At 46.3% G+C, this 27,437-nt stretch overlaps 1 protein-coding gene and 1 pseudogene across 2 annotated transcripts; one reads left to right on the top strand and one right to left on the bottom strand.

Annotated features, from left to right (window-relative positions):
• Positions 1 to 1,955: 1,955 nt before the first annotated feature.
• On the bottom strand, positions 1,956 to 7,065 carry LOC139562171 (isoaspartyl peptidase/L-asparaginase-like; annotated as a pseudogene).
• Positions 7,066 to 10,562: 3,497 nt separating this feature from the next.
• On the top strand, positions 10,563 to 27,074 carry LOC139562394 (synaptopodin 2-like protein). 2 transcript variants are annotated; one of them, XM_071380088.1, is made up of 4 exons: positions 10,563 to 10,906; positions 12,280 to 12,431; positions 12,805 to 13,547; positions 22,173 to 27,074. In XM_071380088.1, exons 1-4 carry the CDS (start codon positions 10,805 to 10,807, stop codon positions 24,902 to 24,904), a joined length of 3,729 nt encoding a protein of 1,242 aa, XP_071236189.1. In that variant the 5' UTR covers positions 10,563 to 10,804; the 3' UTR covers positions 24,905 to 27,074. The 2 variants fall into 2 exon arrangements, with proteins under 2 accessions (XP_071236189.1, XP_071236190.1); XM_071380089.1 differs by having other exon boundaries at positions 10,792 to 10,924.
• The last annotated feature ends 363 nt before the right edge of the window (positions 27,075 to 27,437 follow it).

Raw genomic sequence — 27,437 nt, 5'->3', positions numbered from 1 at the left:
GAAAAAGTTTATCAGTGTGTACAGTTCTTTGATTGAGTTAATTTTGGTAGCTGTAAACTTGCCATGTGTTCAGTGTATAGGCGACAGCCCGATAGGGGAGTCTTCCACCCTCCATGGTGATTTGAAGGGGGCACCTGAAGTAAAAACAACTGAAAAATAGGACAAGAGCAAATCCGCTGAATGATAATATTACAACCTGACCTCATACTGTAGCTACTATGGAAGTATCTCTAAATTCGGAAAATAAATAGTCAATGAATGTCTTTTAGGGTGTTTTCACCACAGGAGGTTCGTGGCACCTTAATTGGTGAGAACAGGCTTGTGGTAATGGCTGGAGCGGAATGCTATCAAATGCATCAAACACATGGTTTCCTTTTTTTAGGACAATGTGAACGCAAAGCTCCTCAGGTTCGCTTGTCATTATTCCCAAACCACACACTAGACTACTGCAACACCGTTCCCCCTGCCATAAACCCTCACATTGGTGCCACAAAAAAAGAGAAGATGACGATGTGCCGGTTTGCGGAAAAAAATTGTGTGCTGCTTTGGATATTGATTAGCGATTGTCAAGGACGCACAGAAATTCCAAAATGTATGGAGTTTTTAGTTCAGATTATTTATTTGTAATATGTGATATATAGGCTAAGAGAGCTTCAAGGGGCACTAGCCCCAATTACAGCATTATTTATTCTGCAGTTATTCTAATGCTATTTATTGTTACCAATCAAATTTACATGTTAATAGTATCTTCTGGTTACAATTATTATGTGTCATATTTTAACTCAATGCAATCTATTGGCTTCCAACATGTAAGTAGATGTATCTAGCTGTCTGATAACGCATTCTAATTGAATGGCTTGTCCTGCACTTTGTAAAAACCCAGAGTGCATGTTGGAAAAATATATTGGTTCCTTTCTAAACATAGCAATGTGAATGCAAAGAGAACGCAGTCCACAAAGTAGTTGAAGTGAACTGGCAAAATAGTTGAGGCCTCATTCAAAGGCAAAGGCAGTGTGACTACAAAGAGAACTGGGTTCATGAAAAAAAAGTGCCCCTTTTTTTACCCCAGAGTTCACTTTAAAGAGAACTGATATTGGTTCCTTTAAAGAGGACTATATGTGAAAAGAGCCTTACATAATAAGGAAGAAAGAGCAAAACAGAAGACACCAATTTCCTCACCAACAGTTATGTTCCCCATGTTGTCTAACTGCCACTATGAGTCCTGTTGAGAAAGGGAAGATGAGAAGGTGTTAGACGTGAACTAATAAATACTTAAACTGCACTTTTAGACCTGGGTCCACAGATATATTGTACTGTACCAACATGCCTTGCAGGAATTGTCAGTAATCAAAATTATGGGAAAAAAAGGGAAATTGGGGTTATTTAACCGAGATGAGAAACATTCATATTGGAGATGGGGGAAATCAAGACTATTATAAGGTGATTCCAGATCAAAACAGTCGGTGTCAGGTCAGGGACTCATACATTATATAATAGACAACCCAGACTAATGTGATTGTATGGATTAGGTCTCCCCTTAGAGGACCAAACAATTTACTGCACAAGTATCAGTCATACATTACCAGTCCTTTTCAGTTATGTTACAATAAAGGGAAGGAAAAGGGGGGTACTTAGTCAGTTGTACAACTGAATGCATTCAACTAAAATGTGTCTTCCGCATTTAACCCAACCCTTCTGCTACGTGTTCTACTGTCACTCAATGTTCTACAATGAGCAGGAAGATCATGATAAATAATACATTTAAAAAGCAAGTTTCAGTTCTCACCAAGTGTGTCATGTCCACTGACACTTTGCTTCTGTTCCAGCAAGTCCTGCAACTATGAGTTATAATTTTAGTTTATCAATATCTGTAATTTATATTTAAAATGGTTAGCCATGCCATTTTCCCCTATGGAGTATCGGTACCTAGTAATCCTTGGCTGACTGCACAAGCATCACAGCATGTTGTAATTGGACTCTATAGTAAAGCCTTGCTCCCTGGCGAAAGCTGCTGCTCCATCCCCAACCAGCAGACTATGGGGGCTCCTGTCCATCACCCTACAAGCCACCCGCACCAGAGCCCCAACACTGGAAATCATAGTTTCATACCGTACAGACAGTACATTTATCAATAGGTTATTTATTTTCAAAGATATCTCTTTCCCATGGCAGTGGTTTCAGCAGGTGGTTCTCTCACCATCGTAGTGCTGTGACTGCCCCAAACCTGCCGGCGATGCCCTCCATGATGGCAGCATCACACTCCCCCACTGTTAGGGAATCCTCCCCTCCCCACAATGTGATGCCCAGTCTCTGGGTCATCTTCAACCTCTGGAAGAAACACAAGAGTATCATAATGCTTCATTCTATAGCTAGAGGACTCCTCATTTTTTTTGCCTTAATCTGTTGTTGTCTAGTACTGTCTTTCTGCTAGCTAAGACCATCTACTTTAAATGCTGCCTGTCTTCCCAGTAGCCTACTTGGTGTGTGAACTGCTGACTGCTCATAACTTGCAGATGATTGTTGACACATCAACCAGGATTAAGGGGCAGGGCAGTTTGTGACTGTTGTGGTTTTGTTAATCAGTGTCAGCGGCGGTCTCGTCGTCAAAACTAAGACCGTCACCGAAACAAAGATGGTTCTGCTGAGTTATTCAAGGAAGGAAAAAGAGTAAAGCTTCACACCAGTCTCTCACTTGAGTATCTTACCTAATTATTTTCAGATGATCTAATTTTGCTTTTTTGTATCTTTGGCAACTATACAGTGGGGAGAACAAGTATTTGATACACTGACAATTTTGCAGGTTTTCCTACTTACAAAGCATGTAGAGGTCTGTAATTTTTATCATAGGTACACTTCAACTGCGAGAGAAGGAATCTAAAACAAAAATCCAGAAAATCACATTGTATGATTTTTAATTAATTAATTTGCATTTTATTGCATGACATAAGTATTTGATACATCAGAAAAGCAGAACTGAATATTTGGTACAGAAACCTTAGTTTGCAATTACAGAGATCATACGTTTCCTGTAGTTCTTGACCATGTTTGCACACACTGCAGCAGGGATTTTGGCCCACTCCTCCATACAGACCTTCTCCAGATCCTTCAGGTTTCGGGGCTGTCGCTGGGCAATACGGACTTTCGGCTCCCTCCAAAGATTTTATATTGGGTTCAGGTCTGGAGACTGGCTAGGCCACTCCAGGACCTTGAGATGCTTCTTACGGAGCCACTCCTTAGTTGCCCTGGCTGTGTGTTTCGGGTTGTTGTCATGCTGGAAGACCCAGCCACGACCCATCTTCAATGCTCTTACTGAGGGAAGGAGGTTGTTGGTCAAGATCTCGCGATACATGGCCCCATCCATCCTCCCTTCAATACGGTGCAGTTGTCCTGTCCCCTTTGCAGAAAAGCATCCCCAAAGAATGATGTTTCCACCTCCATGCTTCACGGTTGGGATGGTGTTCTTGGGGTTGTACTCATCCTTCTATTCCTCCAAACACGGCGAGTGGAGTTTAGAGCAAAAAGATCTATTTTTGTCTCATCAGACCACATGACCTTCTCCCATTCCTCCTCTGGATCATCCAGATGGTCATTGGCAAACTTCAGACGGGCCTGGACATGCGCTGGCTTGAGCAGGGGGACCTTGCGTGCGCTGCAGGATTTTAATCCATGACGGCGTAGTGTGTTACTAATGGTTTTCTTTGAGACTGTGGTCCCAGCTCTCTTCAGGTCATTGACCAGGTCCTGCCGTGTAGTTCTGGGCTGATCCCTCACATTCCTCATGATCATTGATGCCCCACGAGGTGAGATCTTGCATGGAGCCCCAGACCGAGGGTGATTGACCGTCATCTTGAACTTCTTCCATTTTCTAATAATTGTGCCAACAGTTGTTGCCTTCTCACCAAGCTGCTTGGCTATTGTCCTGTAGCCCATCCCAGCCTTGTACAGGTCTACAATTTATCCCTGATGTCCTTACACAGCTCTCTGGTCTTGGCCATTGTGGAGAGGTTGGAGTCTGTTTGATTGAGTGTGTGGACAGGTGTCTTTTATACAGGTAACGAGTTCAAACAGGTGCAGTTAATACAGGTAATGAGTGGAGAACAGGAGGGCTTCTTAAAGAAAAACTAACAGGTCTGTGAGAGCCGGAATTCTTACTGGTTGGTAGGTGATCAAATACTTATGTCATGCAATAAAATGCGAATTAATTACTTAAAAATCATACAATGTGATTTTCTGGATTTTTGTTTTAGATTCCGTCTCTCACAGTTGAAGTGTACCTATGATAAAAATGACAGACCTCTACATGCTTTGTAAGTAGGAAAACCTGCAAAATCGGCAGTGTATCAAATACTTGTTCTCCCCACTGTATGTGTGTTTTTAACCCAGTTCGCCCCTCTCCCTGTAGGCTTTACAGACGCTCCCCACCCCTTGGCTGCAACCCTTCTAATTTAGTGTACCCTGCGCACACAACCCATGTGGAATTCCTGGTCTCCAGCAGCGCTTGGAGCTGCCGATCTGCGGTCAAGAACGCTGAGTTCATCTCAGCCTATGCTGCCCTTCAGTCCTTAGACTTTCTGGCCCTGACAGAGACATGTATCAACCCGGGGAACACTGCTACTCCAACTGCTCTCTCTTTATCTGACAACATGTTTTCTCGAAGTCCGAGACCACCTGGTCTTCACAGTGGTGGCACAGGGCTGCTCATAGAGATTCTCTCTTTTCTCCCTCACTCACCTGTCCATCTCCTCATTTGAATTCCATGCTGTCACTGTCACTTGTCGACTCAAGCTTAACATTGTTGTCATCTATCGCCCACCATAGAGAGTTCCTCAATGAGCTTGACACCTTAATAAGCTAATTTCCTACGATGGCTCACCGCTCTTCGTACTGGGCGACTTCAACCTCCCGTCATCTGCCTTTGATTAATTTCTTTGCAACTCTTTTTCCCCCTCCTTGCCTCTTTTGACCTTTCCCAGTCCCCTCACACTCACAAGGCAGGCAAAATGCTTGACCACATCTTTATTAAAGGCTGTTCGCCCCTACCCAGATGGTTATGCGCAGTCGCAATCTTCACTCTCTTTCTCACACTACTCTCTCCTCTTCTATACTATCATCTCTCCCTTCTGCTGAATCGTTCTCTCTCCTGTCTCCTGATTCTGCCTCTTCGACCCTACTATCCCTTCTTTCCGCATCCTATGACTCTCACTGTCCCTTTTCCTCCTGGCTGGCTCCACCCTCCCCCTCCTGCATCCTTTCTCCCCCTCCTCTCTACCTTATCTTCCTCTGTATCTGCTGCTGAAGCTACTTTATCACTCTAAATTTCAAGCTTCTGCCTCTAACCCTAGGAAACTCTTTTCCACCTTCTCCTCCCTCCTTAATCCTCCACCCCCCCCCCCCCCCCCCCCTTCTCCCTCTCTGCAGACAACTTTGTCAACCACTTTGAAATGAAGTTTGACGACATCCGCTCCTCATTCACTCAGCCTATTGAATCAACTGGCCCCACTCACACAGATCTACCTTACGCCTTAACCTATTTCTCCCCTCTTTCTCCTGATGAAATCCTGCGAATAGTGAGGACCGGTCGCTCAACAACCTGCCCGCTCGACCCCATCCCCTCCTCCCTTTCCAGACCATCTCTCGAGACCTTCTCCCATTCCTCATTTCCCTCATCAACTCATCCCTGACCACTGGCGGCGTCGCCTCTGACTTCAAAATGGCCCGAGTCGCTCCCCTCCTCAAGAAACCAACACTCGTCCCTGCTGATGTCAAAAACGACAAAAACTCCCTTCTTTCTTTTCTTTCCAAAGCACTTGAGCGTGCTGTCTCTGACCAACTCTCTCGCTATCTCTCTCAGAACGATCTTCTTGGCTCTAACCAGTCAGGCTTCTAGACGGGTCACTCAACCGAGACAGCTCTTCTCTGTGTCAAGGAGGCTCTCCGCACTGCCATAGCTGACTCTCTCTCCTCTGTTCTCATCCTCCTAGATCTATCCTCTGCCTTCAACACCATGAACCACCAGATCCTTCTCTCCACCCTCTCAGGGCTGGGTGTCTCAGGCTCTGCACACTTTAGGATTGCATCCTACCTGGCAGACCCATCCTACCAGGTGACGTGGAGAGGATTTGTGTCTGCACCACATACTCTCACATCTGGTGTCTCCCAGGGCTCAGTTCTAGGCCCTCTCCTCTTCTCTCTATACACCAAGTCACTCGCCTCTGTCATATCCTCACACTCTCTCCTGTCATTGCTATGCGGATGACAACTCAACTACTTTGATCCTTACCCCCTTCTGACACCCAGGTGGGGACACGCATCTCTCTGTGTGCCTAGTAGATATCTGGAGCTTAGATGTCGGCCCTCAAGCTCAACCTTTACAAGACGGAGCTGCTTTTCCTCCCGAAGAAGGCTCGCCTGCTCCAAGACCTCTCCGTCGCAGTTGATAACTCCATGGTGTTCCCCTCCCAGAGTGCAAAGAACCTTGGCGTGACCCTGGGCAACACTCTGTCGCTCTTTGCAAACATCAAAGAAGTGACATGCTCCTGCAGGTTTATGTTCTACAACACCTGTAGAGTACGACACTACCTCACTGGAAGTGCCGCAGGTCCAAATCCAGGCACTTGTCAACTTCCGTCTGGACTCCTGCAACTTGCTGTTGGCTGGACTCCTGCAACTTGCTGTTGGCTGGACTCCTGCAACTTGCTGTTGGCTGGGCTCCCCGCTTGTGCCCACTCGCACTTGACTCTTTTCCCTCTTCCTACTTCTGACTTTGCTGATAGCTACTTTATAGAGGAAACATGTACTTACTATGACTGAGATATGTGGTTGTCTCACCTGGCTATCTTAAGATACTACTAACTGTAGGTCGCTCTGAATAAGTGTCTGATAAATTACTAAACATTATTATTATTTTTTTTAAATAGACATGCTGCTTTGCTTAACTGCAGTCGGTGGGTCACCCACTCCAACTCATGCCAACCTGCCATGGCATCCTCTACATTGTCCGTAGCATCTCGTCCAGCGGTAATCAGGCTGAGAGAATCCCCATGTCCATGTCCCTACAGCTGCCATGGATCCACTGTCTGAAGAACTACTGGCTATAGGAGGACAAAACACATGGTAGCTATATACCCAATCCACGTGCAAATTAAAGTCCCCACATCCAAGGTCTGGGTTAAACAAACTAGTAAATAAACAAACTAGTAGATGAACAATGCACTAGAACTTTCCTTTCACGAGTCATCCCCATTGGAAAAGCTGGACTGGTGAATGCAAGAGATCCCTATCTATGCATCTAGTGGGCAGAAATGAGAAAGGAAAAGCAGTGTTTGCAGAATACGGACATGACCCAGGATTAACCCCCGTTAACTTCACCACAACCAGTATATATATCAGACAGGGCTGGTGGGAGGAGCTTTAGGAGGACAGGCTCATTGTAATGGCTGGAATGGAATCAATGGAAGGGTATCAAACACAGCAAACTCTGTCCGTTCTTCCTATAGCTCATCCCACCAGCCTCCTCTGGTATCACTCTACATGGACACTATTTGCTGGAACCACGACTTGCAGCACTAGCCAATGAAAGTGATCCTCTTCCTCATCTCCTTCCTTTCAGTTTCTGGCAGACTACACAAATACATGGTGTATTACTGCCACCCACAGGCTCAGTATATCCCTACACAGTACACAGCAAACCCACAGTGCCCCAATCTCATCCTGGTCCACAGGATGAAATCCTTCCTCTGCTACCCTACATACTCCCTCACACCCATCGCAGATCCCTGAATAGAAAAATATTGTTGTCCCGTTTTCCCCTGCTCTCACTCTATCTGCCACTTCCATCAGACGCACTAACTGCATATAGACCAATCTGTAAAAAAATTCAAGATGAAAATCATAACAGCCATACTTCTTCTAATAGGAAGCATATGGAGCGGGGAGGACATTAGGAAACAGGGAGCATACCACATGAGACTGTAATCCCAACCCCAATCAGCAGAGGGAGTGATATGCACAATAACATTCCATAATGCCTGCCCTCTGCCAGGCTCCAGTCAGTGATCCGAGAAATGGGGACAGCTGCTGAACACAACACCCAAAGGAGAAGCTATCATTGGTAACACAAACATAGCACTGTTGATAAAAACAGCATTGCATGGATAGGGGCTACTGTGGGGGATAAAGATAATTCCATCCCCATCAAAAGGACTTAATAAAGGCTTTTCATTGGCACAGAGATCTACTTTACACTAGACCAGGCATTAGGTAAAGGCCTCTGCCTTTGTACTATATGGACATGCACAGCATTCACACCCTTGACCATAACACGTACATTGTTCTGGTTCATGTACTATGGTCAAGGGTGTGAATGGGGTGTGTGTGAAGCATAAAGCTTATCATCCAGGTGTGTGATCATGACACAAAATAATATAGCTATGGTCCACTAGCTATAATCCTGCACACTGTGTGTCTGGAGAAACTGTTTTACTTTGTCTGCTCTTAGTTTGGTTCAGTTCCCCTTTGGGACAGAGTATCTTAGATGTCTGTGAGGGCTTGTGGGCTGAGAGCCAGGATCCTGTCCAGGCTGGTCCTACCATCCCAGTTCCCCTGCTAAGAGTGCAGTTATATGTAAGAATTCAGTGTCAGATTATAAGCCGTGCCAGAACATTAAGGTAAAATATTGCGGATTAAATCCAAAGTGGCTCCTTCATCATGTACAATGTAATATACACTACCGTTCAAAAGTTTGGGGTCACTTAGAAATGTCCTTGTTTTTGATAGAAAAGCACATATTTTCTCCATTAAAACATAAAATTGATCAGAAATACAGAGTAGACATTGTTAATGTTGTAAATGACTATTGTAGATGGAAACGGCAGATTTTTAATGGAATATCTACGTAGGCGTACAGAGGCCCATTATCAGCAAACATCACTCCTGTGTTCCAATGGCACGTTGTGTTAGCTAATCCAAGTTTATAATTTTAAAGGCTAATTGATCATTAGAAAACCCTTTTGCAATTATGTTAGCACAGCTGAAAACTGTTCTGATTAAAGAAGCAATAAAACTGGCCTCCTTTAGACTAGTTGAGTATCTGGAGCATCAGCATTTGTGGGTTCAATTACAGGCTCAAAATGGCCAGAAACAAAGACCTTTCTTCTGAAACTCAGCAGTCTATTCTTGTTCTGAGAAATGAAGGCTATTCCATGCGAGAAATTGCCAAGAAACTGAAGATCTCATACAACGCTGTGTACTACTCCCTTCACAGAACAGCGCAAACTGGCTCTAACCAGAATAGAAAGAGGAGTGGGAGGCCCCGGTGCACAACTGAGCAAGAGGACAAGTACATTAGAGTGTCTAGTTTGAGAAACAGATGCCTCACAAGTCCTCAACTGGCAGCTTCATTAAATAGTACCCGCAAAACATCAGTCTCAACATCAACAGTGAAGTGGCGACTCCGGGATGCTGGCATTTTAAAATGATAAACTTGGATTAGCTAACACAACGTGCCATTGGAACACAGGAGTGATGGTTGCTGATAATGGGCCTCTGTACGCCTACGTAGATATTCCATTAAAAATCTGCCGTTTCCATCTACAATAGTCATTTACAACATTAACAATGTCTACTCTGTATTTCTGATCAATTTGATGTTATTTTAATGGACAAAAAAAGTGCTTTCCTTTCAAAAACAAGGACATTTCTAAGTGACCCCAAACTTTTGAACAGTAGTGTATGTCCACCTGTTGCTATGATACACGAGGGAAGTTATCTACCCCCCAGGGAAAGTGTCACAAACAAAGTAGTGTATTGTCAGTGGTTGAGTTTTTGTGATCCAAAAAGTCAACCAGATGTACAACTCCTGCTGAAACTGAGGCTGTCATAATATGGACCCTGAACGGATGACAGTTTCTATCCAGGACCTAACCACAAATATCTTGCGACTAATGATTTTGCAAAAAGTGTTATAATCAAATGTGATTGACTGATTAATGATGTCACGACCTCAAAGGAATCAGCCATGATCCACCACAAAAGTGGATCCCCACCCACCATTTGGGAACATAGATATACATAATTTAGATTCTCCAGATTCTAGTCTTACACAGGTTTAGAGGTGCATCGACAACACACTGGAGGTAGGGGCTTATTTTTGGAGTGGCTATCAACAACCCCTTGACAACTCCGCTGTCTGAGTGACAGGACAAGTGTGCAATTAGACCCTCTCAATCACTCAGGCCAGCATTCCACTGTGTAAGCAGACACAGGTCTCTAACCACCTCCTCTTCTTTTCCACCTACCCCCCTCTCTCTCTTGCTTGCTCTCTCTCCCCCCTTTATTTCTCTCTCTCTCTATCCCCCCTCTCTTTCTCTCTCTCTCTCTCTCTCTCTCTCTCTCTCTCTCTCTCTCTCTCTCTCTCTCTCTCTCTCTCTCTCTCTCTCTCTCTCCCTCTCCCCTCTTTCTGTCTCTCCCCCCTCTCTCCTCTCTGTCTCTCCCTTTCTCTTTCTCCCCTCCCTCTCTCTATTTCAGCTCCCCCAGCCTGCAACCCTATCAGCAGTGCCCATACTTAGGGTGTGGGTGGGCATGTGTGTGTGTCATTGAAAGAGTGTGTGTATGTGTGCGTGCCCAGGTGCCAGAGTAGTGGGCTGAGAGAAGTCAACTCCATGACATTATAGCTGAAGGAGAGCGGACAGAGCTCTCTGAGGGGGCCCTGACAACTATGGAGTAAACGCACTGAGGGCCCCCCAGAAAGATAAAAAGACAGACAAACGGACAGAAACGCAAAAAAAGGAGAACGTATCACACAATAATGGTGGCAGAAGAGGTGATAATCACCTTGTCTGGTGGAGCACCATGGGGCTTTCGTCTCCAGGGGGGCGCGGAGCACCAGAAACCACTTCAGGTGGCCAAGGTATGGCTTCAGTGAAAGGTAGGATGGTAAAACTGTTTCAAGGGACAGGGGATATGGTAAGAGGGACATTCTGAATGATACGTGTCTATGTCTATGACATTCTATAATATATTGGTTCTGGAATTAATGGGTTATAAAGGGTTGTGAACGTGGTTCAGATGGAATATCGGCTGCAATCATGGACAGGGGCCGAGAGGCCTGAGCATGAGTCATGTGTCTGTTCTAGAATGGGTCTCATGTGGAGACATTGATAGAGCTATAGAACTTTCAACTTCTCCTGTTTGAAGCACATGTAGCAAGGCAGACATAATTTCATTCTATGTGGAATGACATGAGAAAAAACATACACATGAGGTACTGTTTTCTTAAAGCATTTGGTACGTGATTGCACAGATGTCGGACAGATCGGATAATCATCTGCAGAGTTTCCTCGTTGGATCGCTCTCGTTTCTGAATGGCTGGTTCTCAGTCAGGGTTCTCAGTCAGTCGCCACACCTCTTCATAAGAGGATATCCAGTTCAGCAAAGCTGTCATAGATACATACAGGATATCAGTTTCACACCTTAGAAATCCAACTACCTTATCACTTCTCTGCCTATGCATTCCCCCATTGCATTTCCCCATTACCAAAGTATTTCTCTTGTCCTTTTCTGTATAGGGGATTTTAGTACACTGAAACCACATTTACTGAGTGTTGACTGAGCAAAACCGCTTTTCAAACAGACTATTCTGGGTTAAGAGGTGGCTCACCAAAGTGTGTGTTTCAGCCCAGTGAAGAAATTGTCTGGGTTATATTCTTCCCCAATGCTAGTTGAGATCCAAAGGGTTAAAGAACCCCTTCAAAACAAATATAAATTCCTCTATCCTCACACACCTCAATGTAACCCTTGATGTGTAAAGTTTCTACCAGAGTAAGAGATCCTCACAGATCATGTAGCTTCAACATGTACACTCTCTTAAAATCTCATAGGTTGCATCAGCACAACTATGGGTTGACCCTGGGCACAAATAGTGGGAGAGTGCATGGGGGAGGAGAGGTGCTGGCTGGCATTTCGCTGCTGAAGTGGGTAAGAGGGCTTCACTTCAGCCACAGCTTGTGGGAAATGTCTGCAGCACGTCCAGGCTGTCAGGGCAAGTCATCAAGACAAGACATCAAGAGCTGCTTTGTCATGTTCTTCATCCAATATCACTTTTCAGAATGAAGGAGACAGAGATGATAGATGACAGAGAGATAATAGATAGAGAGAGAGCTCGTTAGAGAGAGTGAGAGAGAGAGAGAGAGAGAGAGAGAGAGTATGGCATTGGGTGCTGTTGGCAAACCTATCTTATATTGTTTACTGTGGGTGATATTTTGTCTCTCTCTGCTGGTGTAGGTGCGTAAGCGCAGTAAGGCGTGCAGGGCAGGACTGCGGGAGGGCGATGAGCTGGTGTCCATCAACGAGCAGCCATGTGGAAGTCTGTCCCACTCCCAGGCCATGACCATAATCGACAGCTCCCCAGGAATATTACACATCCGGGTCAAGAGGTCAGAGAGCAATTACAATCTCCATTGATGTGTACCCCTTTATGCATAAAAACCCTGATGTTAACATATTGTTTTACCTGTTATATTAGCATTAAGTGCTACTCCATCATTATTTTTGTAATTTAACCTTTATTTAACTAGTCAGTTAAGAACATATTCTTATTTACAATGACAGCCTGCCAGGGAACTGTGGTAAACTGCCTTGTTCAGCTGCAGAATAACAGATTTCTACCTTGTCAGCTCGGGGATTCGATCCAGCAACCTTTCAGTTACTGGCCCAACGCTCTAACCACCAGGCTACCTGCCACCCCATCTTATGCAAATAGCATAAGCCAGAGCAGTATGCCCAACAATTGTTAATTTGCTCCCACAGGGCACCAGCAGGCTTCCAGTCTGTGGTGCTGTTGACCCGCGCCCCGTCTCCCCGCATTGACAAAGAGTACCGAGCCGCCCTGCGTGCCATGTCTCCCTCCTCCAGACCCCACCACATAGCAGCTGTCAGGGAGGTCCCCCATGGCAGGTCCTCTGTCCTGTCCCCCATGGGGCGCAGCGGCCTCACCTCGCCCCCAGGCAGTGAGGCCTACTACGGGGAGACAGACAGCGACGCAGATGTGGCAGCCCACGAGAGGCAGAGGAGGCAGAAGCGCAGAAGTCCCAGCAACTTACCCGGCAAAGCCTCTGGCAGAGCCTCCCAGGAGGGAGGGGAGACCTCAGAGTTTAGCGGCTATGACAGCGCCCCAGATGGCCGGCTCTACCCAGGGCTCCAGGACCACGGGCTAATGGATGGCCGAGGAGCGGGGGAAGGCTTGCCGGGGGTGGCCCGCAAGGAGGTGATTTACCAGCCCCCTCCAGGGATGTGGTCCTCCCAGACTTCCACAGAGACCTCCTCCATCATCTCCTCTGTTGAGGACCAGGGCCCAGGACGGGACGGAGTGGCGGAGGAGGACAGTGGCTTCCAGGAGCCCTCCAACGTGGTCCCACTGGTTTCCCCCGAGAGGGCCAAGGGGGCCATGCAGCTGAGCTCCCGCAGGCAGCTGGTGCCAATGGTGGGGCCCATAGACACCCCTCTGGATGAGGAGCTCAGTGTCACCTACATGGACAAGGCCAAGCAAGCCAGTGAGTATCCTAATCATGCTCTACACGGTGATGTGAGATGTGTTACTGTACAAATAATTAGCCATGTAGTGGCTAGTTGAGGCTGGCATTGCATGTTGTGAGTTATTTATACTGAACAAAAATATAAACGAAACATGTAAATTGTCGGTCCCATGTTTCATTAGCTGAAATAAAAGATCCCAGAAATGTTCAATACACTCAAAAAGCTTATTTTTCTCAAATGTTGTGCACAAATTTGTTTCCATCCCTGTTAGTGAGTAATTATCATTCACAAAGATAAACCATCCACCTGACAGGTGTGGCATATCAGGAAGCTCATTAAACAGCATGATCATTACAGACCTGCACCTTGTGCTGGGACAATAAAAGGCCACTCTAAAATGTGCAGTTTTGTCACACAACACAATGCCACAGATGTCTCAAGTTTTGAGGGAGCGTGCAATTGGTATGCTGAATGTAGGAATGTCCACCACAGCTGTTGCCAAACAATTGAATGTTAATTTCTCTACCATAAGCCCACTCCAACGTCGTTTTAGAGAATTTGGCAGTACATCACAACCACAGACCATGTTTTAACCATGCCAGTCCAGGACCTCCACATCCATCTTCTTCACCTGCAGGATCATCTGAGACCAGCCACCCGGAGAGCTGATGAAACTGTGGGTTTGCACAGCTGAAGAATTTCTACACAAACTGTCAGAAACCGTCTCAGGGAAGCTCATCTGCGTGCTCTTGGTCCTCACCAGGGTCTTGACCTGTCTGCAGTTCGGTGTCGTAACCGACTTCAGTGGACAAATGCTCACCTTCGCTGGACACTGGCACGCTGGAGAAGTGTGCTTTTCACGGATGAATCCCGGTTTCAACTGTACCGGGCAGATGGCAGACAGCGTGTATGGTGTCGTGTGGGGGCGAGCGGTTTGCTGATGTCAATGTTGTGAACAGAATGCCCCATGGTGGCCGTGGGGTTATGGCACGGGCAGGCACAAGCTAGGGACAATGAACACAATTGCATTTTATCAATGGCAATTTGAAAGCACAGAGATACCGTGACGAGATCCTGAAGACCATTGTCGTGACATTCATCCGCCGCCATCACCTCATGTTTCAGCATGATAATACACAGCCCCATGTCGCAAGGATCTGTACACAATTCCTGGACGCTGAAAATGTCCCAGTTCTTCCATGGCCTGCATACTCACCAGACATGTCACCCATTGAGCATGTTTAGGATGCTCTGGATCAACGTGTACCACAGCATGTTCCAGTTCCTGCCAATATCCAGCAACTTCGAACAGCCATTGAAGAGGAGTGAGACAACATTCCACAGGCCACAATCAACAGCCTGATCAACTCCATGCGTAGGGGTTGTGTCGCGCTGCATGAGGCAAATGTTGGTCACAGCAGATACGGACTGGTTTTCTGATCCACGCCCTTACCTTTTTTGAGGTATCTGTGACCAACAGATGCATTTCTGTATTCCCAGTCATGTGAAATCCATATATTAGGGCCTAAGGAATTGATTTCCTTATATGAACTGTAACTCAGTAAAATCTTAGATATTGTTGCATGTTGCGTTTACATTTTTATTCAGTGTAAATCACATTTAAATAATGACATTAAGATAATGAGATGGTTTAAGTAGCTTCTCAAATCAAATCAAAGTTTATTCTCATAGGTGTCCTCTCAGGTAAAAGCAGAGTATTCCTCATGAGACAGCATTAGTCTGAAAAGGGCCACTTTAAGAGGACAGAGGCAGTCCCTTCTACGTAGAACAGGGGCTATATTTGTCCCCTAGTTCAGTGGTCCGCTAACCCGAGCACTGCATGTATGAACTGGGAAAGGCATCTCCAAGCAGCTGCTATCTGATATCAAGTAGCAGTCCTTCTCCCCCCTCTCACTTTCCCTCTTTGACCACCTTTATATATCACCCTGTCCTTCTCTTCCACTATATTCCCCTCTCATGTCCATGTCTTGCTACATCTCGCTAAGACTGCAACAAAAACAAGGACACACTGAAGAAAAACGTACAATAACTATTTACAGGTATAAATAAGACACATTTAAACTGTATCTAGAGTAAACAAAATATGATACCATTCCATTCATACACATATCAATAGACACAAAATACACACGTGCTGTCTTTGGTCGGATGGTTGAGACACTAATACACCAATAGTTAATAATAGTAAGGCGGAGTGCCCTCTGCTGTGATCAGTCTGTCAGAGCTAACAGGCAGCTGATGATTGGACCAGTGACCTGGGCTAACAGCCAAAATATATACAGTACATTTACATTTAAGTCATTTAGCAGACGCTCTTATCCAGAGCGACTTACAAGTTGGTGCATTCACCTTATGATATCCAGTGGAACAACCACTTTACAATAGTGCATCTAACTCTTTTAAGGGGGGGGGGGGGGGGGGGGGGGGTTAGAAGGATTACTTTATCCTATCCTAGGTATTCCTTAAAGAGGTGGTGTTTCAGGTGTTTCCGGAAGGTGGTGATTGACTCCGCTGACCTGGCGTCGTGGGGGAGTTTGTTCCACCATTGGGGTGCCAGAGCAGCGAACAGTTTTGACTGGGCTGAGCGGGAGCTGTACTTCCTCAGAGGTAGGGAGGCGAGCAGGCCAGAGGTGGATGAACGCAGTGCCCTTGTTTGGGTGTAGGGCCTGATCAGAGCCTGAAGGTACGGAGGTGCCGTTCCCCTCACAGCTCCGTAGGCAAGCACCATGGTCTTGTAGCGGATGCGAGCTTCAACTGGAAGCCAGTGAAGAGAGCGGAGGAGCGGGGTGACGTGAGAGAACTTGGTACCAGTCAAAAGTTTGGACATACCTACTCATTCAAGGGTTTTTCTTTATTTTTACTATTTTCTACATTGTAGAATAACAGTGAAGACATCAAAACTATAAAATAACACATATGGAACCAAAAAAGTGTTATCAAATCAAAATATATTTTATATTTGAGATTCTTCAAAATAGCCACCCTTGCCTTGATGACAGCTTTGCACACTCTTGGCATTCTCTCAACCAGCTTCACCTGGAATGCTTTTCCAACAGTCTTGAAGGAGTTCCCATATATGCTGAGCACTTGTTGGCTGCTTTTCCTTCACTCTGCGGTCCAACTCATCCCAAACCATCTCAATTGGGTTGAGGTCGGGTGATTGTCGAGGCCAGGTCATCTGATGCAGCACTCCATCACTCTCCTTCTTGGCCAAATAGCTCTTACACAGCTTGGAGGTGTGTTGGGTCATTGTCCTATTGAAAAACAAATGATAGTCCCACTAAGCGCAAACCAGATGGGATGGCGTATCGTTGCATAATACTGTGTTAGCCATGCTGGTTAAGTGTGACTTGAATTCTAAATAAATCACAGACAGTGTCAGCAGCAAAGCACCCCCACACCACCACACCTCCTCCTCCATGCTTCACGGTAGGAAACCCCACACGCGGAGATCATCCTTTCACCTACTCTGCGTCTCACAAAGACATTGGAACCAAAGAGCGTTGGAACCAAAAAATCTTACATTTGGAATCATCAAACCAAAGGACAGATTTCCATTGGTCTAATGTCCATTGCTTTATGTTTCTTTACCCAAGTAAGTCTCTTCTTCCTATTGGTGTCCTTTAGTAGTGACTTGTTTGTAGCAATTTGACAATGAAGGCCTGATTCACACAGTCTCCTCTGAACAGTTGATGTTGAGATGTGTCTGTTACTTGAACTCTGTGAAGCATTTATTTGGGCTGCAATTTCTGAGGCTGGTAACTCTGCAGCAGAGGTAACTCTGGGTCTTCCTTTCCTGTGGCGGTTCTCATGAGAGACAGTTTCATCATAGCGCTTGATGGTTTTGCGACTGCACTTGAAGAAGCTTTCAAAGTTCTTGACATTTTTCCGATTGACTGACCTTCATGTCTTAAGGTAATGATGGACTGCCATTTCTCTTTGCTTACTTGAGCTGTTTTTGCCATAATATGGACTTGGTATTTTACCAAATAGAGCTATCTTCTGTATACCAACCTTACCTTGTCACAACACAACTGATTGGCTCAAACGCATTCAGAAGGAAAGAAATTCCACAAATTAACGTTTAACATGGCACACCTGTTAATTGAAATGCATTCCAGGTGACTCCCTCATGAAGCTGGTTGAGAGAATGCCAAGATTGTGCAAAGCTGTCATTTTTATTTTATTTTATTTCACCTTTATTTAACCAGGTAGGCTAGTTGAGAACAAGTTCTCGTTTGCAACTGCGACCTGGCCAAGATAAAGCAAAGCAGGTCGACACATACACAAACACAGAATTACACATGGAATAAACAAACATACAATCAATAATACAGCAGAAAAATCTATATTCAGCATGTGCAAATGAGGTAGGATAAGAGAGGTAAGGCAATAAATAGGCCATGGTGGCAAAGTAATTACAATATAGCAATTAAACACTGGAATGGTAGGATGTGCAGAAGATGAATGTGCAAGTTGAGATACTGGGATGCAAAGGAGCAAGATAAATAAATAAATACAGTATGGGGATGAGGTAGATTGGATGGGCTATTTACAGATGAGCTATGTACAGGTGCAGTGATCTGTGAGCTGCTCTGACAGCTGGTGCTTAAAGCTAGTGAGGGATGTAAGAGTCTCTAGCTTCAGAGATTTTTGCAGTTCGTTCCAGTCATTGGCAGCAGAGAACTAAAAGGAGAGGCGGCCAAAGGAAGAATTGGCTTTGGGGGTGACCAGTGAGATATACCTGCGTGTGCTACGTGTGGGTGCTGCTATGGTGACCAGTGAGCTGAGATAAGGCGGGGCTTGACTTAGCAGAGACTTGTAGATGACCTGGAGCCAGTGGGTTTGGCGACGAGTATGAAGCGAGGGCCAGCCAACGAGAGTGTACAGGTCGCAGTGGTGGGTAGTATATGGGGCTTTGGTGACAAAACGGATGGCACTGTGATAGACTGCATCCAATTTGTTGAGTAGAGTGTTGGAGGCTATTTTGTAAATGACATTGCCGAAGTCGAGGATCGGTAGGATGGTCAGTTTTACGAGGGTATGTTTGGCAGCATGAGTGAAGGATGCTTTGTTGCGAAATAGGAAGCAGATTCTAGATTTAATTTTGGATTGGAGATGTTTAATGTAAGTCTGGAAGGAGAGTTTGCAGTCTAACCAGACACCTAGGTATTTGTAGTTGTCCACATATTCTAAGTCAGAACCATCCAGAGTGGTGATGCTGGACGGGCGGGCAGGTGCGGGCAGCCATCGGTTGAAGAGCATGCATTTAGTTTTACTAGCGTTTAAGAGCAGTTGGAGGCCACGGAAGGAGAGTTGTATGGCATTGAAGCTCATCTGGAGGTTAGTTAACACAGTGTCCAACGAAGGGCCAGAGGTATACAGAATGGTGATGTCTGCGTAGAGGTGGATCAAAGAATCACCAGCAGCGAGAGCGACATCATTGATGTATACAGAGAAGAGAGTCTGCCCGAGAATTGAACCTTGTGGCACCCCCATAGAGACTGCCAGAGGTCCGGACAACAGGCCCTCCGATTTGACACACTGAACTCTATCGGAGAAGTAGTTGGTGAACTAAGCAAGGCAATCATTTGAGAAACCAAGGCTGTTGAGTCTGCCAATAAGAATGTTGTGATTGACAGAGTCGAAAGCCTTAGCCAGGTCGATGAATACGGCTGCACAGTAATGTCTCTTATCGATGGCGGTTATGATATCGTTTAGGACCTTGAGCCTGGCTGAGGTGCACCCATGACCAGCTCTGAAACCAGATTGCATAGCGGAGAAGGTACGGTGAGATTCGAAATGGTCGGTAATCTGTTTGTTACCTTGGCTTTCAAAGACCTTAGAAAAGCAGGGTAGAATAGATATAGGTCTGTAGCAGTTTGGGTCGAGAGTGTCTCCCCCTTTGAAGAGGGGGATGACCCCGGCAGCTTTCCAATCTATGGGAATCTTAGACGATACGAAGGAGAGGTTGAACAGGCTAGTAATAGGGGTTGGCAATAATTTCGGCAGATAATTTTAGAAAGAGAGGGTCCAGATTGTCTAGTCCAGCTGATTTGTAGGGGTCCAGATTTTGCAGCTCTTTCAGAACATCAGCTATCTGGATTTGGGTGAAGGAGAAGTGGGGGAGGTTTGGGCGAGTTGCTATGGGGAGCGCAAGGCTGTTGACCGGGGTAGGGGTAGCCAGGTGGAAAGCATGGCCAGCCGTAGAAAAATGCTTATTGAAATTCTCAATTATTGTGGATTTATCGGTAGTGACAGTGTTTCCTAGCCTCAGTGCAGTGGGCAGCTTGGAGGAGGTGCTCTTATTCTCCATGGACTTTACAGTGTCCCAGAATGTTTTTGAGTTTGTACTACAGGTTACAAATTTCTGTTTGAAAAAGCTAGCCTTAGCTTTCCTAACTGCCTGTGTATATTGGTTCCTAACTTCCCTAAAAAGTTGCATATCACGAGGGCTATTCGATGCTAATGCAGAACGCCACAGGATGTTTTTGTGATGGTCAAGGGCAGACAGGTCTGGAGTGAACCAAGGGCTATATCTATTCCTAGTTCTACATTTTTTGAATGGAGCATGCTTATTTAAGATGGTGAGGAAGGCACTTTTAAAGAATAACCAGGCATCCTCTACTGACGGGATGAGGTCAATGTCATTCCAGGATACCCCGGCCAGGTCAATTAGAAAGGCCTGTATTCGCAGAAGTGTTTTAGGGAGCGTTTGACAGTGATGAGGGGTGGTAGTTTGACCGCAGACCCATTACGGATGCAGGCAATGAGGCAGTGATCGCTGAGATCTTGGTTGAAAACAGCAGAGGTTTATTTGGAGGGCGAGTTAGTTAGGATGATATCTATTAGGGTGCAAAGGGTGGCTACTTTGAAGAATCTAGGCAGAGTTGCAAAGTGAAAGCCATATCTCAGACTGGCCAATAAAAAGAAAAGATTAAGATAGGCAAAAGAACACAGACACGGCCTAGAAGGCCAGCATCCCGGAGTCGCCTCTTCACTGTTGACGTTGAGACCGGTGTTTTGCGGGTACTATTTAATGAAGCTGCCAGTTGAGGACTTGTGAGGCATCTGTTTCTCAAACTAGACACTCTAATGTACTTGTCCTCTTGCTCAGTTGTGCACCGGGGCCTCCCACTCCTCTTTCTATTCTGGTTAGAGCCAGTTTGCGCTGTTCTGTGAAGGGAGTAGTACACAGCGTTGTATGAGATCTTCAGTTTCTTGGCAATTTCTCGCATGGAATAGCCTTCATTTCTCAGAACAAGAATAGACTGCTGAGTTTCAGAAGAAAGGTCTTTGTTTCTGGCCATTTTGAGCCTGTAATTGAACCCACAAATGCTGATGCTCCAGATACTCAACTAGTCTAAAGGAGGCCAGTTTTATTGCTTCTTTAATCAGAACAGTTTTCAGCTGTGCTAACATAATTGCAAAAGGGTTTTCTAATGCTCAATTAGCCTTTTAAAATGATAAACTTGAATTAGCTAACACAACGTGCCATTGGAACACAGGAGTGATGTTTGCTGATAATGGGCCTCTGTACGCCTATGTAGATATTCCATAATAAAATCTGCCGTTTCCAGCTACAATAGTCATTTACAACATTAACAATGTCTACACTGTATTTCTGATCAATTTGATGTTATTTTAATGGACAAAAAATGTGCTTTCCTTTCAAAAACAAGGACATTTCTAAGTGACCCCAAACTTTTGAACTGTAGTGTATATACCAAAGACTTACAACCTGTCCACCTGTTACAGTCATAAACTCCCAGAGAGGGAGGGCTGAGGCTATTTGAGGACGTTGCTGTTTTAAGAAGTTTAAATAAATAAAATGCCATAAATCCCTGAGTGTCCCTAATTAGAGGTTCACATGTCCTCTTCAGGGACACTGCCAATGACAATTTAAATAACAACTCCTTACACAGTTGGGCATATTGGTATCATATCTGTCTAAAATTATAACAAGTTTGTGCAAATGTACAATGTCTGCTTGAAGTTTGCCTACAAAATGAGACTTTTCTTCAAACCTATGCTATTAAGTTAATATCTGGGAACTTCACCTTGGTAGCCCCCCCCCCCCCCCCCCCCCAGATAGCATATGAGCACGTCATAATCTTTTGCAAAATGTGTAGAATAGCATGAGATTAGCTATAAAACTGCACATTTTTCTCTCTGCCCCATGGCAAAATGTGTAGAATTGTAGGAAGTTAGCTGTTGGCGGTTTTTAGAACCTGATGTTCTCAATTTAAAGGTTATATCTGGTCGTTCAACACTGGTAAAAAAAAATCCCCCTTTACTTTTGGCAATGCATTAACAGTCATGATTTGTTCATCATATTTTAAATAGCTTGTAGAAATTATGACTACCCTGTGTCACTTTACGTGAACTAATATCTCACTACATGTAAAATACTATCCTGTGATCTTTTTGTGTATATCATGTTAGGTGCAGTTGTTCAGATGAATTGTAACTCCTATTCAAGAATTGAAAATAAGTTTCATTGAGCTTTAAAAAAAGGTCAATGATCTAATTAAAATGGAAATGGCCACAAGCGAGATGGAAACAGTAAAGGTGTTTCTACAGACGTACCCACACTAAAACATGCTCTTTGACTCCTACAGAACTTAACCGGGGTGACACGGTTCAAGACAAACAGGTGAAGGAGGCCAGAACCAAGTGCCGCTCTATCGCCTCCCTTCTGACAGACGCCCCCAACCCCCACTCCAAGGGCGTGCTGATGTTCAAGAAGCGGCGGCAGCGCTCCAAGAAGTACACGCTGACCAGCTTCGGCAGCGTGGACGAAGACATGCAGCAAGATTCCCAGGAGGAAGATGGTCTTTTCCCAGGAAGCGAGTCAGAGTTTGATGAGGATGGCTTCTCAGCCGCCCCCGACACCACCTGGGACAGTGACTACTTGGATGCACTGGAGAAGAGGGCGACCGCAGGGGGAGAGCGAGGGGATGGGACAGAAGATGCCCCCAGTCCCGGCCTGAGTGACATCTCTGGGAAGGGCGCCCAACTGTTTGAGCAGCAAAGGAAGAGGGCGGCCGAGCATGCCAAGAAGGTGGCTGCCACCCAGCCTCAGGTGCCGCCCCAGCCTCAGATAAAGACCCAACCATCGAACCAACCACAGATCCAGGAGCAGCCTCAGCCATACGCACAGAGCCAGCCCCAGCCAGAGACACAACCACAGATGTACCAACCTCAGCAACCTGTGGCACCACCGCCCCCTGTAGCCTTCCAGGAGGAGACTCCGTCTGTGGCAGAGAGGGCTATGGCACCGGCCCCAGCTGCTCCTACTGCCTACAGTATGGCTAACGGAGACGTAGCCTACTCTGCAGTGAGCACAGCTAGTGTGGTAATGTCACCCCCGACTGTGGCATCCAAACCAATCACCGGCCAAGTGTCCATCTCAACCATACCTCCGCCCCAAACACCACTGCCAGAACTCTCCTCCAGCTTTGTGGTCAACAGAACCGCCCGCCCCTTCAACCCAGGGTTTGTGACTAACCGAGCCGCCACCGCTCCTGTTGTGTTCCGCCCTGTCGTCACCAAAAGGGCCCAGCGCCCAGCAACCTCTGTGTCTATTGTAGGACCTCCCTTCTCCACCACATCAGAGCTACCTGCAAGTGGTTGTCCTTCCTTCTTCTCTCCCCCGTCCTCTGTGTCCGGAGGACCGTTCTCCACCCCCTCCTCAGCACCGGCCACTCATCCCCGCCCTGCCTTCTCTGTGGAGAGCCTGGCAGAACCACCCATGCTCTCTGTTCCACAGGCTTCCTTCACAGCCATACCTCCACCCCCAGCACAATTCTCAGGTGGCCCCATACCCCCACCTCCAGTCTCGTTTGCCTCCGTACCACCACCCCCAGTATCATTTGCCAACGTACCCTCAATTCCACCCCCATCGCCATTCTCAGGTGCTCCCATACCCCAAGCCCCAGTCTCAGTGGCCCAATCATCCCCAGCTCCAGTGTCATTTGACCCCATACCTCAACCTCAAGTTTCTTTTGCCCACATGCCCCAAGCTTCAGTCTCAGTTGTCCCACTCCCACCCTCCACAGCTCCTGCAGCTGTACCCAGATCCCCCATGTCCAAGGTCCCACCTCTCCCTGGTGGTCGTACCGGTTACCTCCAGGAGGCTCGTCGGCGCAGCGGCAGGAGGCCCATGTTCCGAGTCCCTGATGAGAAGAAGAACTCTCCCAACCCTGACCTGCTGAACATGGTGCAGAACCTGGATGACAGGCCCCACTATGGAAGCAACTCAGGGAGTATGATGGGCTTTGAGTCGGGCACAGAGGAAGACCAGGGTGCTGAAGCCGGCCGGGGCAGGATGCCTCCACCGGTGGCCCCCAAACCAAGGGTCATCCACGAGGCCCCTCAGATTCCCCAGGCGGAGGGGAAGGGGGCTCAGCTGTTTGCCCGCAGGCAGAGCCGCATGGACCGGTTTGTGGTAGACACCCCACTAGAGACCGCCTACCAGCAGGAGGTCACCTACCCAGGGGCCGAGTCCCAGTATGCCCCCAACCCCAATATCAACTCACAGTGGAAGTTATCCCCCAACATCCGTGCCCCCCCGCCCATTGGTTACAACCCGTTGCTAGCCCCCTCCTGCCCTGTGGGGCCACAGAGAGATACAGGCAGGTCTGACAGGGGGAGCTGGGGAAGCAGAGGGGGGATAGCCTCTCATAGGGAGGGAATCAAAGCTTTGGATTTCATGAGAAGGCAGCCTTACCAGCTCAACTCAGCTATGTTCGGGGGTAGTGTTGCCAACCTGTCGGCGATGCCCTCATACCAGGACCAGAGGCAGCAGCAGGGAGGGTATACTACCATGGTGGGCAGCACCATGACTCCTCCCAGACAGATCCCAGTCAAGGCGGCCCGTGTGTATGAGATCAAACGCTTCTCAACACCCACGCCCATGTCAGCCCGGTGTTTGGCCCCCACCGTGATCGCTCCTCGTTCAGCCACAACGCTGGGAGAGCGCCTGACCCGCTCCGACATGATCTCCCCAACCCCTGCTCCTCTCTCCCCACCCCCTGCTCCTGTCTTTTCCCCAGCCCCGGTCTCTGCCCCACATCCCGCCCTTGCTCCTACCTATTCAGGGGGCCTGCCCGGGCTGCCCAGAATCAATGCCACCCCAGTCCCCAACCCCATCCCCCACCCATCACCCTATCCTGGGGTGTCTTACAGTGGGCTCCAAGGTGCTAAGCAGTTTCAGAGTGCCCCTGATCTGAGTTTCCTTGCTAACCTCCCCCCTCCTTTCAGGGCAAATGCCATGCAGGCGCCCAAACCCCGCTTCATCGCCACCAAGGTGGGCGTCCAGCCGCGTGTGTGGAGACCAAGTGCCATGTGAACGGGAGTGGGAGTGGGAGTGGGAGTGGGAGTGGGAGTGGGAGTGAGAGACCCTGTCTGAGAACTGGACACATCCCAGCCCTTATATATATATATATCTACAAAACAACAGAGTATTAAAGTGGTCAAAAACTGATCAATGAGTTTGTTCAGAGCCCAACAAATACGTTTTCACAAATGTATGAATTCTCTCATTGTAAGGATTTGAAACCCTCACTAAACGAATGTTTGATTGGTGAAACTCAGAAATGTGTTTCCATTCATTTGATTATTATTATTACTATTAATTTCCACCTTTTTGTTTGTGCAATAGAGGTCCTTTGCTGTCAACGTCACAAAGTGCTATGATCAACTTCAAATCATGGCCCTCCATGTGATTGCAGTCGTTGATTAGCTTGCTTGTCACACATACTGTTGCTGACCTGCGTTTGTCTGGTTTGTCTTTCAACTCATTTGGCCCAGTCATGTCACAAAATACACAGTAGTATATCCACTGTACGCCTGTCCTGGAGGAGGTTTTTGTAGGGCTTATCTTTCTACACAGTCAGCTAAATACTGTTTAAATCGCCATGGGAGTGAGAGAGCCTGTACCGAATTATTCTTTGAAACTTTAAATGTTGACATGTAGGATTTCTGAAATGAAATGAAGTGGTGGATATCATTTTGCATAGCAACCGACCGTTCACTAAAATTTACCACAGGAGGATCGCTGAGGCCCTGAGTCTTCCCTGTCTCTGATGAGAGGACAGAGGAGGGAGAGATGAGGCTACCACAGAGAGTGGTGAACAAAGGGGGGGTCCAAGCTGATTCAATGTGAGCACCATCAGACGAGTGTCAAGCGCGATGATGCTTCCCTCAGAAGAAACCCCTGACATACTTCTCTCATGAAATCTGGGCTCTCCAGCAGAGGTCATTGCTCCTTTTTCATTGGGCAAAGGCTATGTCAAATTTGTAATGGAGCTAGGGCTGGGGCTCCCTTCCAGTCTGCTGAAGCCCACCTCGGAAGATCAGAGGAGGTGGATGATACTGTAAGTTAGACCTCGCTCCATCCTGAGTGTTTGTGTTGGTGGCACCAGATCCCTGGCTCCCAGTGGTCAGTGACAAATGCTATCTGATTTGGCGGGGCGTGTAGTTAACAGGTGTTTTTCTAGCCAGTCACTGCCTATTTGCGGAGCTGATTAGACAGCCAACCGAATTGGATGAGCACAGCAACCCAGCCCTTCCCAGACTAGTGTGCCCTTTCTGAATGTCTGGTGTCCATGTCACCACTCACGTTGTATTAAAACAAATCACACTGATGACAGATGTTCATTTTTTGTGACTGAATCGGATTTGTCATATAGAGAAACAGGGAGGCACCGGCAACAGAAATGTTAAAGACATGAGATGGGCTGTGGATATTGAAGAAGCAGGGACATACGGTCCCTGCCAAATGATTTAGAGGGGCGTCGGTTATGAACCAGGTCAAGGTCCTCACTGGCATGTTAGCCTCTAATTTAGAGGAGGGGAGATATGTCACGGTGTACCATGAGAGAGAAACTTCAGTTTGGATATTTGTCAAGGATTTCCCACAGCCTTTAGAAAGTAGACGAGAGTGACCAGGAAAGCCTGGTTCTGAGGCCTAGTAAAGGAGGAGGGTGGAGAGAGAAAAGAACAGACTCCACCGGTGCCTCTCGGAGACATGGGGGTGATCAGGTAGTGTATAAAATGGCAGAGATGACACATAAAGAACCCGATCATGAATGAAACCATAACCGTTCATGTTCTTCTAACAATGAAAACAGCTGATGGTAATTAACTGTAAATATATACAGGCTTTTGGATATGGATACGACCCCCATTCACTGACAGGGTTCATGACTTACCTTTCTGACACTGGTAAATCGTTGTTATTTTTTGTTGTTTTTCTAATTTATTAATCTAATTGAACCTCATTTAGGCTATCTGTATTTATGTCATTATGGGTTTTAAAGTATGTGATATGTTGTGCATAGTGGTCTCGGTGTGTAAAAATACAAAAAACTAAAATACATTTATCCTGGATACATCTATATAAAAGAGTGAGTGTGAAAATGTCTGTTAATAAAGCTGCAATAATGGAGGGCAGTATGAGCTTTTTACTGACTAAGAGATGTGTTCATTTTAGAGGAATAAAAATACTTAAACATTTATCCAATTGTCTGAATCCTCTGATTCCACACTGCCCCCTGTCATTAAAAAGCACTGAGTGACACTGAAATTCTCAGATACACAATATTTTTGTACTACAGAAAACCAGTCTATGAACAGGGATAATAGGCTACACGCAAAGACAGTGCCATTGTTTCCCCAAAATAACTAATATTTCTCTAATTCAATTAGGGGAGAGGGGTAAGTTGAGCCATGTTTTACATTCAGCATCACTTCATAAAGGAAATACAGTATTCTTTCTAACAAAGATATATACATATATTTCAGGATGTTGTACATCCCTGGAAATAATCAGAATTCATGTAAACATTACAGTTTTGAAAACATAGTTTGTCCAAAATATG

The sequence above is a fragment of the Salvelinus alpinus genome, chromosome 32, assembly GCF_045679555.1.
Source record: "Salvelinus alpinus chromosome 32, SLU_Salpinus.1, whole genome shotgun sequence".
Lineage (NCBI taxonomy): Eukaryota > Metazoa > Chordata > Actinopteri > Salmoniformes > Salmonidae > Salvelinus > Salvelinus alpinus.
The sequence above is the reverse complement of the archived record's forward strand: the minus strand, read 5'-3'. Positions and strand labels throughout refer to the sequence as shown.

Coding starts and splice junctions, on each gene's coding strand:
- LOC139562394 (XM_071380088.1), top strand. CDS start 10,805: ATGGTGGCAGAAGAGGTGATAATCACCTTGTCTGGTGGAGCACCATGG. Junction 12,432..12,804: donor TTACACATCCGGGTCAAGAG/GTCAGAGAGCAA, acceptor TTGCTCCCACAG/GGCACCAGCAGGCTTCCAGT. Junction 13,548..22,172: donor GGACAAGGCCAAGCAAGCCA/GTGAGTATCCTA, acceptor TGACTCCTACAG/AACTTAACCGGGGTGACACG.